This window comes from Ammospiza caudacuta, chromosome Z (genome assembly GCF_027887145.1).
Source record: "Ammospiza caudacuta isolate bAmmCau1 chromosome Z, bAmmCau1.pri, whole genome shotgun sequence".
Lineage (NCBI taxonomy): Eukaryota > Metazoa > Chordata > Aves > Passeriformes > Passerellidae > Ammospiza > Ammospiza caudacuta.
Genome location: NC_080632.1, coordinates 44751597 through 44773466, shown reverse-complemented (window position 1 = coordinate 44773466; position 21870 = coordinate 44751597). Strand labels below are relative to the sequence as shown.

The 21870-nt window shown below is 40.5% G+C and overlaps 1 protein-coding gene across 2 annotated transcripts in view; it reads right to left on the bottom strand.

Moving 5' to 3' along the window:
* IQGAP2 (IQ motif containing GTPase activating protein 2) overlaps window positions 1-21870 on the bottom strand; it is a 123527-nt gene that overhangs the window by 46876 nt on the left and 54781 nt on the right. For both annotated transcript variants that reach the window (XM_058824301.1, XM_058824302.1), the window contains exons 3-7: window positions 12239-12395; window positions 11027-11104; window positions 9214-9290; window positions 4603-4670; window positions 4156-4269 (exon numbers count right to left, since the gene is read on the bottom strand). In XM_058824301.1, coding sequence (XP_058680284.1) covers window positions 4156-4269; window positions 4603-4670; window positions 9214-9290; window positions 11027-11104; window positions 12239-12395 — 494 coding nt within the window. The remainder of the gene's footprint in view (window positions 1-4155; window positions 4270-4602; window positions 4671-9213; window positions 9291-11026; window positions 11105-12238; window positions 12396-21870) is intronic.

Genomic DNA, 21870 nt, shown 5'->3' with positions numbered 1-21870 from the left:
GAAGCAAAAAAAGTCAAAGCTGTCACTGTTTCTTCTGATTTATTTGAAAGGAGTGTTGGATTTATGTTCAATAATTCACAGATTTGAACATTCCACACCATTTTTCCTTTAGACTGCAGAACTTTGTGTTTACTCAAAGGTGGCACATTGCTGTCTTTTCCATGTTCACCCTTCCCCCAAACAGGGGGGTGCTGGTTTCAGCTGGGGTAGAGTTAATTTTTTTCTCAGTGGCTGCTATGAGGCTCTATGGATTTGTGCTGAACGCAGAGTTGATAATACAGAGATGTTTTTGTCATTGCTGAGCAGGGCTTGCCCAGAGCCAAGGCCTTTTCTGCTTTTGGTGCAGCCACACTGGGAGGGACTGGGGGTGCTTGGCAGGCTGGGAGGAGACAGAGCCAGGACAGGTGACCCAAACTGACCAAAGGGATATTCCAGACCATGTGGCACCAAGCTCAGAGTATAAAGTGGGGAGGAGAAGGAAGAGGAAGACATAGTAATCGAGTGCGTCTTCCCAAGTCACTATCACATGTGATGGGGCCCGGCTCTCCTGGAGATGGTTGAACACTTGCCTGCTCATGGGAAGCACTGAATTAATTCTTTGGTTTGTTTTGCTTGTGTGTGTGGCCTTTGCATTCCCTATCAAACTGTCTTTTTCTTAGCCCATGAGTTCTCCAGCTTTTACCCTTCTGATCTTGGTTGGGGAGTGAGTGCGGGACTTTGTGGGGCTTGGCTGCCGGCTGAGGTTAAACCATGATATGGTTAATATTTTATTGACAGAAAATAAAACATTATTTATATTTTATCATTCAAGTCGTATTTTATTTAGAAGGTAATTACATGTAGGAATTGAAAATATTTTTGGTAGTTTTTATCTTAAAGCTGTGTGGCTCCATATAAGAGTACTGTCTAAACTGAGTATACCTGAGAGATGCTGCACAAGAATAAGGAAATTGAAGCTCCGTTAAACTTATCCTCTGGAAAAACACATTAAAGACCCTTCCCTCACAGGCAGGATGCAGCCCTGCACATCACATTTGAGCCTCCCTGAGATGGATCTTTGCACATCAAGATCTCCATGACCCCCTTGGCACATGAGACACTCTGATGTAATGGTCCCTCCTCCTGTCACTTGCAAAGCCACAAGACAGCAGAGCTCAAACAGAGGCAAAAAAACATCCAGCAGGCTTTGCAGGGTCCTCAAAACACAGGAAAAAGGGAAAAGAGTGCCATCACAGACACTGATCAGCTTAAATGTTAAGCCTTTCCTTTGAGAAATGAAAAACTTCATCTACTAAACAAATAGTTGACTCCAAGAATTTAAGAGTCACAAAATCTCACGGTTTTTCACACAGTAAATTTGCGTGAGTGTACAAATTCAAAACCACTTATAGCTGAATTAGATGTAGAGTAGTAGCTAACATACCCCTCCCAGTTACTCCCTGAACACATTTGGCCCTAAGATCAGTCTGTATGAAGGACTTGCACTAGAGCTGCACTTTGTGGCATGAAGGCCCAGATATAAAGAGACCCCAGTGCCTGTCTGGTGGCACATTAATCTCAAATATTTTACAGACTTTACTACACAAAATGGAAAATTTCTGAAAACTGTGTATCTAGATCATATCCCAAAGGAGGAACATTGCAGCTCCCCATTTATCAGCACAGCAGCTTGCATAGGATTTACTTACATGCCACCAAGGAGATGTGTGAAGGGAAAACACAATGACTGTCTTTCCTTACTTTGTCAATACTTACTTTCTACTTGGCTCTGCATTGTGCTGCTAAAGTGGAGAAAAGCATACCATAAAAAGAGCTTATTTGGATTAAGTTTAACTGTAGGTCTAAATATCTGAGTCCAAAAGACTTTAATTTCTCTCACTTTATGAAGGAAAGCAGAGATGCTTCAAATTTGAGGTTTTAAGAAAAAAAAGACTGTACAAATTTAGGGAAGATGATCAGACAAAAGATCATATCACTGAACACTCAACAGGGGCAAATGAAGGATGAAGTGAAGCTATACACCCTCAGAGATGGCAGCTACTGGAACTTGCATAGCTGTTGGTGGATAATCCATTTCTTAGTGCTGACTTAGCAGCTAGTATGGTGGAGGAGATACAAGCAGAGAAGCACACTGGTTTCATTTGTCATTTGTCACTGTCACTCAACTTTGTCATTTGTCACTGAACTTTGTGAAAAGACAAAGTTCACATTGAACAGGAGGAAAAGGTTTGTCATCGGGGCGGCAGTAATCACTGGAACAGGCTCTCCAGGGAAACGGTCACGGCATCAAACCTGACAGAGTCCAAGGAGCATCCAGACAATGCTCTTAGCTGTATGGTTTAGTTTCAGGTAATCCTGTGCAGATCAGAAACTTGGACTCAATTGTCCACGAGTCCCTCCCTGCTTGAGGCATTCTGTGATTCTGTGTACATCCAAATGCACTCCAGGGACTAAGAAAACTGTCCTTAGACAAATATATGACCCAAACATCAGTAACCTAAATGGAACTAGCAAAAAACAGTCAAAAGATACGTTCAAGATTAGGAGAGAATCAAACAGATGTTGGTAGATGTGAACCACCTACCAGGAGAAACAATGAGAAGCCTGACTGGACTTGAAAGAGCAGGCTGGAAGCTTGGAATAAGAGAGAGGTTTCCTTGCAGAATGAGCTCTCTGTGAAAGCACCTCAACTTATTCTTCCCATGCTGATTTATACTATTGCTGGCAGCAGAGCAGGAGTCATCAGCAGTTGTTCCACTTTTCTATCTCCTTTTGCATACTCCACTTAGGAAGAAGGATGGTAGACCCCTTCCTCTGGCAGGATCTCCATTATCCAGCCTCCCTAGTGTGTGAGGGTTCCCATAGCAGATGTTTCCTGTCATGGGGCAGAGCATGTTATTGTTATGTTAACAATCCTTGCTCAGAGGGACTGAACCAGCATCAGGAAACCCTGCTTTTCTAAGATTGAAAACACTTCACAAGTTCAAGGAAGCCCTCTACAATATAATAAGGCTTTCAGTGAAGGATGTTTCATCTTCAGGGGAGGAAGCCCTTTCATCTTCAGTAGAGGGAGCTCCCTGAAAAAGTGCTTGGTAGTCACTAAATACCTAAAAAACTGCTAAAAAACTTCTGCCACTTTAAAAAGCAGCATTTTAATATCTAGCTTTGGTGAAGCATGCACACATTAAGCAGGTTTCAAAATATACAACGCAGACAATGTGAATCAACATCAAGTGTGTTTTAAGTTAGGCTCTGAAAATTTCAGCACACTAAGTAATATCATGAATCAGCTTGCCACTTTGCAGGAGTGAATAAAGTAGCAAAGACAACCCTTCTGTTCCTCAGTTTACTCTTCTGAAAAGACTAGGATCTTAAAATAACTAGAGCTCAAGTGTTGATTTAAGGGAATGCACTTGATTTAATATAATTTAAACTCAAGCAATTTTTTTTGGTAATGTATCACTTCATTTCACACACAAAAAAAAGTGATATAGAGAAAACCACCAAGACTTACACATGAATAGGCATGAGCAGCAGGAAAAAGTCTGTTTTTGAATGGAAGCTGCTCAAGATAGGCTCAAAAGAGCCCTAATTGTCCAGCAGAGCCTACCCTCCAGCAGGGTTCTGCCACGCAGTGGGTCACACCTCATGGTCAGACAGACTGAGAGCTGCCCAGGGAGGCAAGTTCCAAACATACAACACCATATGTGAGAGAGTTCTCTGTCTGGAACAGTGACTTGTGCTCACAGCAACCTGCTTGGGTGTTGTAGGAAAACTGCAAAAGGCAAAAAATAAAAAGAGGAGGGACAGAGAAGGCACCATGTTCATATGGTGCAGAGGCACTCACAGAGGCCGATTCATTATTCTAAAGGAGTGCTACCTACCAGAAAACATGAAACATAAAAAAAACAAAATCATCAAAATATTGCGAGAAATCTTTGCTTTTGGTAGCACTTCCTATGGGTCAATGGAGATACCAAAAAACCTCAGACTGCAAATTTTGAAGAGGCCTTGTAACAATGAAGCAATGTGGTAGTGAAAACTTGTTTGCTTTCCTTTCTAGATCTTAAGAGGTGGCAACTAAGTGAATGAGAGCACAGAAAATACCTTAGCATTCTGTCAAAGCATTTGGTAGAGAACAGGAGTGACACTTACAGGCAGCTTCATCCACTGATAATTCACTGGCCAGAATCCCACCAATTTTACTGAAAGACGGCATCTGGATACCATATTTCTCTAGCTCCTTTCGCATGTTGCTGATTTCTTCCTCTATTCAGACGAAAAAACAAAAAGGAAATATTGTCAGAACAGAAGCATGCCAATTTCACTGTGAATAACCATACCTAAAAAATTTTTTCTGAAAGTGCTTCTGACCAGGGCTTCTGAGCAGTTTTCCTCCCCGTTTTGAAGGACTCTTAAGACATGACAAGCATTCAATGAAAACTCCCTCCCTCCTGTGCAGCCTCCCGCCTGTTTAATTTGTAACAGTGTTTATAACAATGTTGTCAGAGGAGAGAGGCCAAAATAGAAAATATGTACAATGTTAGCAGATTTTCAGTGTAAAAAGCCATTTAATATATGATTTGATAAGCAATTTTTTACCTGTGAAGTCTACTTTTCCCAGAAGGTCCTGGATCTGTGGAGCTAGTCCTAGTTTGAAGAGATATAAACTGCAAAGAAGAAAATTAGGCTTTAAAGTTCTGCATGTAGTTGAGAAGTTTGCTTTTTGTACAAGAGAAAAGCACTTTTATGGAAGTTTGTCCTTTAACCCTTGACTTGCATGTGGCAATACAGAATAAATTGACACTTTAGTTTTCTTTATGCTGTATTTTTTAAGTCTTACAGAAAGAGAAATCTTTTATTTCCAAGAAGCAGCTCTGAGAGAGAGGCACTGTCTGTGTATCTCACATCACAGGGGATGTATAAACAAGAAGAAAGCCTCAGTGAAAGATAGGTAAAGATACACAAAAGCTAGTGCTGGGGGAAAATCAAGATCTGAAAGCATTTTAGCACAGCTATCTTTGGATCTATGTTCTAGTTTAACTTGCATTAATTACATCCCTGTAATTACTAACAGAAGAAGACATAAATCACTGATACCCTTCTTACTAAGGGTACAGGAACAATGACCTGTAAGTCCACCCAACACCACCTCAATATATTTGTGTCATTAGCTATTTTACTCTTGGAAAATGAAGAAGCTTGATTTAATGTACTATCCAAGAATGCTTTCAATTCAATATAGCATGAAAAATATCTTCACTCATTCCTAGAGCTCTGGGATGATATTGGAAATAAAACAGCTGAATACATACATATTTTGTCAGTAGCTTCGAAACACAAGGCATGTACTTATCTACATAGGACCGATGTTTCTATAATTTATCAGTGAAATTCAATAAACAAGTGAGTTAAGCAAGAAAGAATGAAAAAAGATAGGCTGTAAAAATCTATGTTACTTAAATAACACATTCTTCCAAAAGGATTGTTTTTCACCTCTTTTGAAACTTACTTCACCCCAACATCATTCATTGCAAATGTGCTTTGTGTTTTAGGGGTTTTGTTTCTAGAGAAGCATATATTCCTTCTGTGTTTTGTTGTAGAGGGGATTTTTTGCTACTAGCAAATTATGGGATGACATTTCAAAGCACGTAGTTTGTAGCTGTTGTACGTATTTAGGAGCACATGGAGTCCTCATTTATCTTCCATGCTGCCACAGCTACTCCTCTGTCCTGCCCCCATCTGGATGAACACAACCAAGGATCTCGGGTAGGTCAATCTGCCTTTGCAGCTTCTCAAAAACATTGCTGATACCATTCTTATATTTCAAATCTGGCAAAAATGTAAATTAGCTGTTTCGTGGGGAAGGAAAAGCACACAGACTTTAGAAGGCTATAGTTAGGAACCAGGTTCCTCTGTTACCCAGGTCTGCCTTCCAGTCTTTCTGAGTGAAGAAGGATTTTGCTCCAAGTTTGAGACAGGGACACAATCCTGTCTGAAATGCTGGGCATCATACAAACAGTTATGGAAATCAGCAGTTGATGGTGCTGACTCTTTCACCACAATAAAAAGATACAAGAAAAGAGCGCTATGAACATTAAAGAATATTTCTTTTGCTGTTCAGCACTTCCAGAAGGATGTTGAGCCATGTGTGGTATTTCCTATACTCCTTTGTTTGGATAAACTTATTAACCACCAGATGGTGCTGAAAATGTTCTTCAAGTCTTGCAGAGAACACAAAGACACTTCCCTGAATTAACCTATAATTTCACTTGAAACAGCTTGCTTAATGCTTTTGTTGTGTAGCTTGAACCTCAGAAAACACACTAAGTCAAAAGCAGGGATCCCCGTGGTTAAGAAAACTGAATTCATCAGGAGCAAGGGGAAAACAAAGGAGAAAGAGGAGTTCCTAGGTGAAACTCCTTTCAATAGGAAGCATCACCCACACAGAACTGCATCTCATATCAGGCAGATGTTCCCAGGACTTGTTTTATGATTAGATCATGTATAACATGCTGTGAAAAATAGATATGAAAATAGCATGTTTTTTCTTTTACAGCATGCTTGTTATTCTGCTGCTTCCTAGGAAAACAATACTTTGAAGCAGTCCAGCTTCTAGAGAGATAGTTTCTGTAGATATAGCACTGATCTTCTCAAAAAGATAATTTGAAAACTAAATTTTTTGGTGAAAAAATATCTCCAAGCACTGCTAATTATGAAGAAGAATCACTTAGCATCTTAATTTAAATTAAACTGTTCTTAACATCATTTAGTGCACGAATAAACACAAGTCTCCTTTCAGCAAAAAAATGGTGCAAGAAATGGAATCTATGCCTTTGTATTTTTCAGGTCAGAAGCAGAAGTTCTAGTTCTACCACTAATTTTTCCTGGCCTTTAGCCCAGTCAATACTTCAAGTATTGATATTTCAGTGAGAGAAAAGCATAAGGTTGTTACATTCAACAGGAATATAATAAGAAATTGTTTGCTAAGAAAGACAATAACAAGAAATTGTTAGCTCCTTCCTGGCCAGAGCAGTGTTGTATTTGACAGCTCAAGTCATCCCACATGCTTTAAGTGCAATGGTCTTAATTTCAGTCTTGAATCAGGACATATCCTAAAACTATATTTAAAACATCATGCTTAGAGTACCCATCTATCTTCAGGCCTTCTAGCAGCAAAAGATCAGCAAAACAATAAACAGCCAATGACTTTTCCTGCAAAATACTATTAATTCAGATGTCAAACATAGGTTTCGGATACAGCTCAGCATTCCTCTGTGCCAATTCACCTGGGAGCACTGATGGCCAAGCAAAGCATGCTGTGCTTAATTCTCTTCTTTCCCAAACAGCTTCCAATGTAGCTTGCGTGACATTGTGTGACTGAGATTGAAATTTGATTTGAAAGATTAAAGTGAAGGACTTCTGGCACGCATTTTACCATTTAAGGTATGGAAATAAAGCTCAATCATTGCTTCTTCTGTTCTTACATCCTGCACAGGATACAGGCACAGGGGCCTACAATCTCTTGGGAAAGCATAATAAATAAAAGCATTCCAGGCCCATTCCCCTTCAGTATGGTATGACACATTTGATATAAAGTCCATTTCTGAAATAATAGCACTAAAACCCCAAAAACATAGTAAGTACATAGATACAGAGCTGGAGCTTTGTGTTGATATGCATCAAGAAAAAGTAATTTAAACAGGACAAACTTGGAAGTGAAAGCTGAGACAAACAGACTAATTCTGGTACTGCATAAATCCTGGGGCATGCCAAGATGGAGAAAGGAAAATTTTTACCATAGGTCAATCCACTGTAAACCTCAGTTCAGGATAAGAGGTATTGCCATTGCAATGATAAAGCAGATATTAAGAAAATATTTGATGAGCTGTTGTTTACATAGCATTCAAATCCAGAGTTAATAATGTCCGATATACATGAGAGAGCAAATATTAAAATTAAATGTATTCTTGCACCTCCTGCAAAACATTTGAGCTGGCCCATAACACAGCTGGGGAGAGGGGGGCACACAGCCCCTGAGTCAGCTCTGACCTGGCTTGGTTGTAGCCCCACATATTCTCTTTAGGAAATCACTTCAAGCTTGCACAAGACACCTGCTGTCAGAACAGACTGCACTACCGAGTTACAGGCAAGAACACTCTCAAATAGTCCTGGTATAATTTCCCAGTTAATAGTACACCAAGTACAATAATTTCAAGGGGCAACTCTTGTCAAAGATGGCAAAAATATACTGGGCTGTCAAGTATGAACACCTGACACGTTAAGCAAATACAGTGAGCATTAGAGTAAACAGTAAGTCCTGTTTACTGGGAATGAGTGCACATCCCAGACTGCAAGAGTGGGCACATCATTTCAAGGATTAATGCTAAAGAAGCTTCAATAAAGCACGTATTGAATAGTTTCTACCTTACAGCCCTGGAGCAGCAGATGCGCCTTTGAACAACATTAGAAACAGAGAAAAAAGTTTGGAATGCAAGTTAATTCTGTTCTTTGAAATATTAAAGTGCCCAAAATATTTAAAGGGAAAGGTCTCTATGTGCAAGAAATTAACTAGAAAAGGCACAGTGGAGCTGTCTGCCAAAAACACTGCCCCTCACAGCAGAGACAGCACAGGGCATATGTTTTTGTGCTAAACATAAAGAAAATCCTTAAGGCAGAGCACAAAAACACTTTAATCACTACTTTCAATGGTGTAGTCAAGGCCTCTCTGATTTTACATTAAAAGTCAAGTTGCTCAGAATTTTGAAGTCTTTGAGAATGTATCATTTTTACATTAATTACCACAGAATACAATAATTAGTTGCTTCAGTTGTGGGACAGAAATACGTCAGTTCATCATTATTTTCACTCTGATCAGCCTGTCTGCTCCATGGTTTTACTAATGTTTTGCTAAGTTTCTCTTAAGTTGTTTGATTTCTGTCGAAGTATGTGTTTTGAAATTGTATGTTAATTTTGCAAGGGGGCGTACTATTGAGAGAGGGATGTATGTGCTAAGTTCAGTAGTCCTTAATTTCTGTTTTGAAAGTTATTTGTCCAATAGACCTGACAAAATTCAACTTCCATCTCCAACTTATAACTAATGAACTTGAAAATTCAGACAGATTTTGATACACTGGTTATGCTGAAACCATTTCAAGACTGACACTCCAAACTTTGGCAGTTACTCTGACTTTTATAGGTGTCAGCAGTTACCTTAGAGCGTGAATGCAGTATATCATCCTAGGGATGTTTTTCCGATCATAGACATCCGTAGTCTCTGGATAAAAGATCTAAAAAGCAAAGAGCACACACTTAAAAGAGAAGAGTTATGACTGAGCAGAAACATTTACTCTGCAGAACCATGCCTTAAATTTACAGAATTTCAGCTGTCACTTTTATACAGCCATGAGTCACATCTCTTCTGATGTTATTTTAACTTAATCAGTAGTTTTCATAACGAGCAGCTAAATAAAGCATAAAAGCTACTTAATAAGAGGGGAAAAAAGGAAGATGAGCAGGCAGCATTTCAATAAGATTTTTAGAAAATGTTCTTTGGCATAAGCCCAGCCAGTAGTGCTTGTCCTCTACAGACACGCAAAATCTGGAATGCAGTTACAATTTGCAAAGACTCATTACAAACCAAACCTATCAAGTATGGTTTAAAAATGCATAATTCTAAATGCCAGCACCCTTAATTTTGTGAATACATCATTTGCAAAGGAAGATATTTAGAGAGAGGAATATTAAGCAATTTAGCCAAGAAGTCACATCATAAGTTCCAGTTCTGGTTGTACCACTAATTTGTTCCTGGCCTTGGTCCCAGTCACTAAACACTGTTTCTCCACAGAAATATAATAAAAAGACTTAGTTAACCGTGAGAGTTGGCAGCATGCTTCTAGCCCCGGCTGGTCACTCGGGGCTGCACTGTCCCATGGTTAATAGGACCAGACTGAGTAAGTCAGGAGCACAGTGCCCTCTTCATCATTTGCTCCAAACAGCTTTGTGAGGGAGAATTGGGAAAGCTTTTGGCCATGATCATCCTTTGCGACAGAAACACAATCTTTCAGAGGAGAGTTGGCAGGGTGGAAATCAGCCAGCTGAACAGAGGGCTGAAGGACTCAACTGGAAAAAAAACGCCTGACCTGGAAAGGGCAGGACACCTTCCCGACTCTCTGGCATTTCTGACGGCAGTCATGAGTGCCCTTTTTGTTATGGGCACCTGCAGAAAGTTTGCCTACAGCAGCTGACTCTTGGTCCATTCAGCCCTTCAAAGAACTGCCTGAGCATCCCCACTGTGCCTGACCACAGAGCCTCAGGCAGCACTCAGGCTGTGGCCACCCTGGGGTGGGGAACTGCTCACCTTGGCCTGTGTGTGGCTGCCAGAACGCACTAACAAGCAGCATAGGTGTTTGCACACAGCCCTTTCTTAAAGGATTTTCATCCAAAACAGACTCACTGGTGCCCAGAAACAGCAGCAGAGGGGGGAGATGACAAGTGAAGACCCACAAGGAGGAAGGTAAATATAAGAGGTGACCCAAGAAAGCAGGTGGAGGAAGAAGAGCAGCAGCACAGTCACGCAGATGCACTGAAGGGTGCAAGAACAGTCTGGAAACAGGGTAGAAGCAGAGAAACTGGCACGTACAGTAAGAGGAGGAGGCAGCAAGAGGCACGATGCGAAGAGGTAACCTAAAGGAAGCAAATATTTAAGTTTTCTGTTTTAAACCATGTTCCTTCTAGGCCCCCCCCAGAGACTGCATTAGCAGTAAGATATCAAGTGTTTGAGCTAGCTCAAGCACTGCTCGTGTCCCTGCCTCGGCCCACACACACTCAGCAGCAACAAAGCACTGACACTCCCACTGCTTTCCACATTACCTTCTCCTCAGATTTGTTTTTTGAATTACCCCTTCCCTGTAGACTTACTATAAGGAACTGTTTATGGTCAAGCAAATGAAAAAGGATCTCTGTGACCCAATGATTTGAGTCAATGATTTTATTTAAATTTCCTTGCTGAAATTTAAAGGCTTACCTTAGGCAGACCAATGGACTCCATTGCTCTTAACCACTGCACAGTGTTGTCAGTGTGTCGAAAATGAAGGCCAGATCTCTATTGGAAACATAGAAAATTATGAAAATCACATTAATAAAATTATCTATTTATTGATCCTCCTGTTGTTTCCCAGTTTCATATCCTGAAGCCAAGTTCACAGAATTTTCCCTTATTTGAACCCAGAGACCAAAGTGTAACAGCTTCATTTTGCTAATGAAGCATCCTAACACATAAACAGCTCCACGCTGAGTTCAGCTCATTCTTTCATGTTACATAAGCCAAATTTGTACGCATCAGGGTGGACTGTGATTGAAGTAGAAATTTGTACAGTCCTTCAGTATTCTTTGGGAGTAGAGGTTGGATGTCAAAGACAAGAAACCAAAACACAGAAGCTGTAACACTGCTTAGCACTACCATGAAGAAGAGATAAGGAAATCTTAAAAGTCTTCAGTTCTACCTGAATACCTGACCTGACCCTCCCTAAAGCGTATACAAGCAGCATAAGAATACAGTGGGAATGTATTTTTTATTTTATTTTCAATGTTAACTTTTAGGGTAAAGGGAAAAAGGAATCTCTCAGGTTTTTGAGATTTTCAAGAGACATATTTAAATGTAACTGGAATTCTTAACAATGAATTTTTTCTGCCCCCTCTACATATTGAGATAATGCATTCTATAGTGGGACTACTGTGCGTGAATGTACGTATCTTTGTATTATCAGGGTTCTTGGAGTTAGCAAAAGCCTGCACAGGGAACAAGCTAAGCTCTTACTGGTGGCTTGGTTTTGGCTTCGTGTTGTTAAAGTTGATAAAACAAACACAGAGATCAAATGCAGTGAATTTCAACATACAAAATGAAGAAAGTTTGAAATAGTTGTCAAATTGCTTTTGACTTCTATTCCTAATAAGAAATAACTTTATCAGTTGAAAAGCTCATGATTTCCATGGAGGCAGAAATGTAATTTGTGCAGCTTTAAAAACTTGAAACAACACCAAAACATTTTTTCTAAGGGTAGAATATTTCTAACTTATCATGCAGGCTTCCTGCAGCTGTGCATCTTCTATCTAGTCCCTACAGCCTTTAAAAAAAGATACAGAAAGCTAACCAGCCTTGCTTGGGAATCTTTAAGAGCTTGAAGACAAACTTTGCTGGGTTTTGTCATCCTGGTGAGAGAACTGAGAAAGTTATTACCTTGTAGCGTGCCTGCTCCACATCATAGATCTTTTTGTCTGACACCACATTAGGTGCAAAGAATTTTGCAAGCTTGGCAAGGTAAACACCATTTCTTAAGCCTTCTTCAAGTTCCGTAGTTGGGGGCAGCTCTTCATCCAAGCAGACCTCCATCCATCTACAGAGACATTTGAGAAACATTGTTATTTGGGTTTTAATATGAGTTACAGATTTTGCCTACAGCTATCACACTTTAAATGTCACCACCACAATGTTATTATAACAGAAAAGGACAAGGGCTAAGGAGAAATTTCTCACATTCATTCACATGGCATATCAAAATGATTATTAGAGGATCCTATCTGTGACTCTAAGCCATCAATAAGGAAACAGCATGCTCTGAAGTATTCACACCCCAGGGAGTCTAACTCAAATATTTTGAACAGTACTAGGCTTTTGAATTAACAGTAATTAAAGCTGAAAACTAGAAGAAAGCATGGAGTGTATTAATGGCATTTGCATTCCAAAAAACCTCTGTGATTTCTATGCCAGTGCTGAGCCTCATGAGCAGTCAAAAGAGAGCAGAGTCAAAGAGAGCAGAGTTCTGGGCAAGGCAGGCTCCTGCAGCCAATGTGCTGTGCAACACAACCTCGAGCAATGCCCAGCTCAGTACAGAGCATTCCTGCAGATAATCCTCCCCCTCCTGCACGGGAGCTCTCCAACTCTCACCCATGAAATGCAGTACTGGTGCTGGAGGGATGAGTAAGGGTGCTGTGGAAAAGCCCAAGGTAATTTACACACTTGAGGTCTGCCTGGTAGTAAGCAGGTTGAAACATGGCTTCTTGTTAGTGACAGTGACTAAACCCTCTGAGGTCGGAGGATTAACTAAACTCTAAACTCTGAGTTTAACTAAACTAGTTATGTGTTTGAGACTTAAGATGTGATAGACATACAGCCAGAGAGAAAACAGTATTAATTGAATACATAACCAGTTCAGAAGGCGAATAACAGACATGAAACCATATTATCCAGCATGTTTATATTGAGTAGCCAAGAAAAATTGCTTCCAAAGCATTTCCAAGAAAGATTAGTCTCTTAATCACTGAACCAGAAGTTCCTTACATTGGTGGTCTAAGTGCTTGGCCCTGTGATATTATTCTTATTTCCAGCAGCTAAATCCCATTACAAGAGCCTTAAATATGCTTAGTTCTTCACAGTGTTGTTTTTTATTTGCTTAGTCAAACTCTCATGCTTTTAGGACATTAATATCAATACAAATAAGAAAGCTGAAGGACAAGAATTAAGTTGAAGACGTTAGTTCACTTTGCCTACTTTCACTAAGGCAGCATCACTGTAAGTGGGACAGCATTACAAATCTAACGTCACCTCCATAGGGGTGACTTCAGAAACCAGAAATCTTGGAGCCAGGTTAGAAATGAGCCAGTTTTCACTCCGCCATGTAGAAGAAGAAAGCTCACTACATCATTTTGTTTTACACTAAAACTCTAGAAAATGTTCTACTCCATTCCACTTTTGGATGTGTTACAGGACATACAAAAGTTGTTTCACTGAAGCACAGACTACCCAAATAGCTCTTTAGGAAAACAACACCCATAAATCCAACACAACATCACACAGAACTGCACTAAGCAAGTGTCATTAGGAGAACTGTATTCTGCAGTAAAAAAGCTGCTTTAGTGAGGAGAATTATATTCCTGATGAGTTTCCCAGCTTTATCCTGCACTACATGTTAGCGTGTTATGGAACCATGCCAAAACAGCATTTTAGAAACTAAATAGATTTATATACTAAAGCATCATACTTGGCATCTCCAAAAAAGACAAGGAAAAATACACATAGGTGTACTTCTAGGCAAATATGATTTTTATCTGCACTAGTTAACTTTTGCTGTAGAATTTATTTCCTAGAATGTGACTTCTAGAAAAAGAATTGTAGAGGTAAGCATCAGAAGCTTGCTGAACCACAGCGGGTATTCACTATGAGCCACAGCTGACTCTGCTGCTCAATGGACCATCTCCAGAGATATGAACTGTGTGCTCAGAGCAGCATTTTGTACCTTACACTGGATTCTTTGCACTTCTAATTCTCAGTTTTCTTGTGAAAGAGTTTTTCTAACATCTTAAGTTCAGGGCACCAACAAGGTACTGCACTGGAACTGTTTTTGAAGAAGATGCACACATGTGCCCACATGGAATTTCTTTTCTCCCTTACAGTACAAAAATTTACTACTTTTATATAAAACTGAGTCGTTCCCCGAGCTCTAAATGAGATGCTAATCCAAAGTGAAAGCTACTCCTCGTCTTGTCAAACCTCTTGTAATTCAATAACAGTAAAATTGTTGTGGGTTTTTCTCCAGCACAGTGATAAGCCTTTAAAATTAATCTGGAACCCTCCTGTTCTAGTTAGGGAGGCTACCGTGTCTAACACATAAATGCAGTAGCCTGAGGAACAAACAGGAAAACAGTATGAGGATGCAAAGAAAGCAGAAAGAAGAAAAAAGGTAACACAGAATACAACTATCAAACAAACAAATCCAAATAAGTATACAAGGGAATAAATATCTTTTGAGAATGAGAATGTTAGTAACTGAGTGGAAAAAAAAGAGGGGAAAAACTAGACAGAACTAAGTGGTGCAGGCTTGAAAGATGCAAACTTTCTTTTCAATTTATGGCCAAAAATCTGTAAGTTACATCTACTCTAGAAAAAATTAGGGGTCTGCAATAGGGCAACTAACAGCATTTGGTAATCAGTGTCCAAGACTGAGAACACAGCTCTATCTGTATTACATGTAAGATATGTTTTACCAATGCCTGGAAGTTGCAGAACTCAGCTACAACAAGATCTACTGTGAAAGGATTTACTGTGTTTTGCACATGTTTAACCGGAGGAAGGAAAAACCTCAGGATTTTAATTAAATCCTGCTGGCATACAAACAACTTTGTAAATTAGTTATGCAAACAGCTGGAAGGTGCTACAAGTATTCCAAAGAGAATAGGTGCTATAAACTATTCTGAAGAATAAGGTGCTATTCCAAGAGAAGAGTCTTCTCTTGTCCAGGCTGAACAACCCCGACTCTCTCAGCCTGTCCCCACAGAGGAGGTGTTCCAGCCCCCTGATCAATTTTGCAACTCTCCCCTGGGACCTCCTGGACTAGGTCACATCTTTCCTGTGCTGGGAGCCCAGAGCTGATGCAGCCCTGCAGGTGGGGTCTCAGCAGAGCAGAGCAGAGGGGCAGAATCCCCTCCCTGCCCTGCTGCCCACCCTGCTCTGGATGCAGCCCAGGACACGTGTGGCTCTCTGGGCTGGCAGTACCCGTGGCTGGGGCATGGTGAACTTTCTGTCAACCAGCATATCTGTAGTACTTTTCTCCCCAAAGCTTCTTGCAATAACAGAAGTTTTGTTCCCTTTACACTGATTCAGTTGAAAGGCAATTGTGGTTTTAAACACAAAGAACATTACTTCCAACCTTGTGAGGTTCTGCTTTTTAAGACGTAGTTTGGTGAGTTTATGAAGGTTATTATATGACATGGTAGAGTCAGCAGGAGCAGACTGCACTGAGAAAACCAGAAATGCTTCTACTTTCATTTCATTAAGTGAAATCGAGAATATCCACATGACAGAAAGGATTTATAGACACCTTTGGAGCAATTTATTTTGCTTCAATGCTAAAGAAGCAGCATTGCTTTTGGCTCACCTACTGTTTTCCTGAGCACACAGAACTGCAGCATCAGCATCACCTTTAAATCTGTTGCAGAAACTGTTGCCCAAAAAAAGTAGTTAATATTGTTGATACGCATGATGAGGGGTCTATAACTCAGTCTTAATATGTTTTCCTTCAGTATGAAGCTTGTAGAATAAGGCTGTTATAGCTATCAAATATGCACAGGCATTTCTACCATCCCTTTTAAACAATATAATCCCATAACTGTACTTTTAACAGCTTCAAGTTAAAGACTGAGGTAGGCCATGAAAAATTTACAAATTGGTGAACATGATGGTTTATTTGGTCTCTCATTTAAGCTAAACCCAAACCTGACTCCATGGTGGATAGACAAAAGTCAGCTTCAGGGAGCAGAGTAAAGCATACAGCATCACTGAAGTTCAGGGTAGTACTATCTAAAATTGAAAATAATTCAAACAGGCCTACAGAGTTACCCATGCCAGTTATAGTCCTACTGTCTGGATAAAACATGCATAAGGAGGTGTTTTCCTAAAGACAGATTCTTGGGAATGCATAAGTAGAGCCCACTTTGATTTTCGTAATACTGCAGTACTTGCCAACACAGAAACAAAGGATTTGCCTTAGACAAAAGCAAATCTAGATCTGATAAATGAAAATATATCTCCAAAACTTCAGTTCCAATACATAGTAGTAGAGAGTCAGCCAGGCATGAGTATTGCGTGAGTATTTGCTTTGTTCAGTTCTGTTTTAACTCTTGACAATCCATGGCAGAGCAGTTCAGCAGTGAATTTCTGGCAGGAAAACGTGTGACGACTTCAATGCCAGACTCACGAACAACAAAGAGCATGCCACTGACCAGGAGATCCAGTTTCCACATTTGGCTATGTAAGAGAACAGATTGCTCAGAGAAGTTGTTGAGTCTCCCTCACTGAAAAGACTCAAGCACTGGCTGGACTCAATACTATGCAACTGCTCTTGGATGACCCTGCACAAGCAGGGAAGTTGGGCCATGACTGACTGTGGTCCCTCCCAACTTTAACCATTTTGCCATTGTGTGAAAGCAGCAGCAGTAGAATTATCTCGGACTGCATTTTAAAACAAAACCCCCTTGCTGAATCTCATTCAAGGCAAGGTCAAGGGAACTGGAAGCAACAGTGCTGCACTATGAACTTAACCAGTTATGAAGTTGTCACTGACAGTCTGTGTGGTCAGCAAAGCAGACACACAGGTCAAGAGACTGGAAATGCTGGAGTCAATGTTCAGCAGAGAAGAGAGGATACATTGCACAACCCACCCAAAGCCCACCACATTCAGCACAAAATCACGCAGTAAAATTTATACTTTTGCTGCCCTGCCCTTTCAGATTTTTGTGGCAAGATGTGGATCCAAGGGCACCAGGTTTGTACCCTGTGGGAAGCAAACCTTCAAAAAAGAAAATATGGGACTTCAGAGCCAAAGCTCAGAGCTTTGCTGCATGCTGCTGTGGAAAAGGTATAGTGAAGACAAGATAAATGTAAGTTACGACTCATTTATTACCTCCATTGCTCACAACCACAGCCTTTCAACCTAGTTCAGCACAAGTGAAACAGACTGCTGACCTAGAGAGTACAATGCGGCCAACTTGTTCCAAAGAAAAATATCTTTTTTCTAGAAAATAATAGTAACCACAATCAGACCCAAAGCAAAATGTTAGACTCTAGCTTTAAATGTCTGTGAAGTGGTGGAAGTGGTTTAAGTCAAAAGTTTTACTTGGAGATATGCAAAATTATAGAACTATCTGAAGCACATGAACTCATAATTTAAAATTCCACACTATTATGTCTCTAGTTTCTGACTCTACAGATTTGTTAAAAGATCTCAGCTCCTAAATTTCCATTTGCTTTAAAAAAATATAAATTTCTTTTAGCTGCCAACATTCCCTTAAATATTATTTGTTTTATAAAGGATGGTGGCAGCAGCCAAAGCAACCCAGGTGTGTTCCTTGGCTGAGTAGGGGGGTGGTAGTACTGTTGATTTGTTTATAATGAAAACCTGTATGTTTACTTTGGAATTTGTTCTCATTATACTGCAAGCTTTAGTATGATACATATCCTAAACCAGAAAACTTAGGAAAAGTTATTTCACAAACAGCCACAGGCTACTTCCAGGGGAAAAGCAGGCAAAACTTCCAGCCATTCCAGGAAAATAGATACATCAAATTTGAATACCATCACAGAAAAACCTATTAGTTGTATAAAAAAGTGCACAGCCTTGGAGTCTTGATTTTGAGGCTGTGGAGAGTAGAGTGAGTAGCTGAAAAAACTACTTTCTTCACACCCTTTCCCCCCCTTCATGTTTTAGTACATTCAGCCCCAAACCTTTCTTGCAGATGAGAGCCTTAGCTCAAGTCAGAGCTACAGTTCTCTGATGCCAACTTACTCCTGGAGCCAGACACCCTGGAAACATCAGCTTCTAAACTTGAGGCTCTAGATTCATACTCCAGAGACAGTCTAAAGTTTTATCTATCCTAAGAACTAACACCTAAAGTTTTATCCATCCTAAGAACTTACCTTGTCTGAAAGAAATCAAACTGTGATTGTGGATCCCCACAGCAGCAGGGTGAAGGAAGGTGTGATATAGGCCACCCCAGTCACAGGTTCTCTCATGTTACATACAAGAAGTAATGTGAAAGCAGCAACATGGAGGGCACCATGAAGCACTTGGCTACACAAGGTCTCAGAACTTCAGCGCATAAAGAAAATGTCAAAACCTTCAGTAAGAGATTTTGGGTAAAATCGCAGATGTCAATTTTTTTATACTTCCATGACTGGGTTCAAATTCAAAGCTGCATATTTTTGAATCTCCAGCTAGTGTTAGATTTAACGGCATCTCAACTTTCTACAATCATGATTTCACCAAGGAGGACACTGACTTTCAGCAAAAGCTACACTGAAAACTATGAAATATTCATGCGTGGATTCTTAATGTATAAATGTTAAAACAATACAGATCTCGCTGCACATTTTTGCATTTAGTTGAGCCGTGCATGCCAGCCTGAAGTTTGTTGCGACATTCATTTCCCTGATCAAAGCCCTTCTGATGCATTTCATATTCAATTCAATTAAGCAGAAGCTAGGAGCAGTGACGCCTTGCCTGACCTGCACAGCACACTAAACCAGCAATAAATCATATCAGCAACATTTTTCAACACCAGATTTCTGCTGCCATGACAACACTGCCATGTTTACAAAATAGTCTTAAAGGTGTTATAAAATTCTGGTGCACAAGATGGCAGCACAGATACTATGTGCTGGTTTAATCTGTTTTGTTCCAGCCACCCTTTATGTGGGTTAATCAGTGATTAAAGTCCACAAGGCAAGGTGCTGCTTGGGAAGCTGGATCTGGAGCCATGACCTGGCCCCACTGCCATTGCACCCAGCAGCAAAGTCCTGTTGACTCTGTAGTCCTTTGGTGGAGAAAAGTTATAAAGACTCTCAACCAACACCACAGCTGACAACAGCAACACACCGTGCCTGTATTTCAGGACAGTCCTCAGCCTTAGCAAACAGCAAGGCTTTGTTTTGCTGCCTTGTCTGTTTGCAGAGACATTAAGATTTAGCACTGGGTATCAACCACAAACTCCAGGGCTGCTATTTGAGATAATGGTGCTTGAGTGGGGGGGGCCAACAAAGCCCAGGCTGATGGCCACAGGGATGCCTCATCTTTTCCCCCTGCCCTTGGCCAAGCTCCAAGGTGCCAAGGTCTGGAGAAGAAAGCTGAAGAGGCAGTAGAAAGAGCAGTGCCAGAAAGGGAGCTCACCATGGTGGCAGAGACTGATCAAGCACAGCAAATATGTGTCCTTAAGAAACCTCACCTAGTTCTTCTAAGCAGAAACAACAGCACTCAACAGGTTACCTGAGCAAATGAGGTGGAATTATTAAGCCTGTGTTCAAAGGTCTCAGGAGAGGGAAAGCATCTGCTGATTGTATGGTGTGAAGTAGCCTTTTTATGCGAAGAACTGGATCTTCATTTGAATGAAATGGGGAAAAAAGGATGGAACAGAATAGTGCCAAAAATCTTGCAAAACCTGTGCAACTAAGTTAACACAACTCAGACTGACATGCATCACCCAGCTGCAGTGTCTAGACCAGTTTTAACAGCCTTCTCTTCCAACAGGCAGCAGAGACACAACAGCAGAAACACAAGTATTTCCTGTGTTAGTCTGGCAGTGGTGGCCCAGTGGCCCCTGGATAGCATAATTTCAGACAGATGACAGACTCAAATCACTAATGCAATTTTAGGTAGTGCAGACACAAGCTCTGTAACAAGTCCCATATACAAACATAAATGGTCTCCCTGCAAATAAAACATCACTTTTCTCTGAAAAGAAGATGAATTTGGCATGTGAATTAATCTAAACTTAGTTTTTCACAAATCTGTAAGACACTGATTTGATAAACAGAAGCAGACACAGCAATAAAAGCACTTATAGAGTATAGCATTTGTATATGTGGAAATGCTGCAAAACACGTTCTTCCCCCCAAACACACCATGTTTGCTTTAGGAAAGCACTGCAGATTGTAGTTTAGACTTTCACATTATAATGTCTTGCTACATGCTACAGCAGTTTGCTTTGCCCCATTGTGTCTTCTATACCTACACTATGGTAATACAGTTTAGGGCACCCTCTTAAAACAGCATATGGTATTTTAGACTTACCAATTTAAAAGGTTCTGGCCTGGAATAATCTCATAGTCTTCCAAGCAATCCACTTCAGCAGAAGATGGATGCCCTTGGCAAGTCTCAGAAATGTGGCAGTAAAATAACCAATGAGTCCTGGAGACAATCTTCACACTTTCTTCACACAGTAGTCCCACTAATCTTAAATCATAGTCTTTACTGAAGGCCCACACCTTGTCATGGCAGTAATTTCTATCCAAATCCACAGAAAACATAGCTGCAGTCTCCATTAAGTGATCTAACAGTCATTTTGATGAAGCTTCTACTGAAACTAAATCACAGCTGTCCATTAGGAAACATGCTAACATGTCCATTAGAAAATATGCTAACCCCCTCCCAAAATCCACTGTATCATCAGATGTGCTGTTTCTAGCAGCTGTCAAACTAGCCACACACGGAAGAACATCTAAAAACACCACCAAAGTAATACAGTAATTCTTACATCAAGATCTAGTATTCTGTGTGTTTGCCCCTTACCACTAAAAAGTGCCTTCCATGCAAGTATTAGTCCTCAGGTGTCCAAGGGATGTGCTATTACCTTTATTTGCAGGTGAGAGGACAGGCATACACATTCCCACCATGCCTACAATCATCACACCTTTCTAGGGAAGAAAAGTGACCCAGGGAAATACCTCCCGTGTAGGTTCAACACGGAATCTTTTATAGTGTGCAAGTGTTAAAGCCAAGGCTACGATTCCAGATCAGCAACTGGAGACAGTTCTGCCTGCAGACCTGCTTTTTGGCAACTAAAGCAGCTGGATCAGCAGAAACTCCAAAAGGAGATGGGCGCCGACTGAATATTGCATTAAGGCCACACAGATGAACTGTGGTAGAGGAGGAAACCAAACTTGAGCCTGGCAGGATACAGAGTGCTGTTCTGACTCCTTGAACAGTTGAAGTCCACTGGCTCAGATGTGGACATTTATATTTTCCTGTCTAATATCTAACAAAGGTTAGTTTCATGAAAGCAGCTAGCAGCAAGTCTGCAGGTACAGGAGCCATAAAACAACCCAAGACATACATCCACTAGACAGGCAGCTGAAACTTTTAGAGAAAGGTGCAGGACAGCAGCCAAATCAGAATTAAAAGCCATGCATGAGAGAACAAGATGTTAAAAGAGTGAAAAGACTGAAAGAGCCAGCTTGTGAAAGGCTGAACTGTTGTTCAAGGCATTCACTGTTACGTAAACTCTACAAAACTGCAACAAGCAGTTTCAACTTGGTCCCATGTC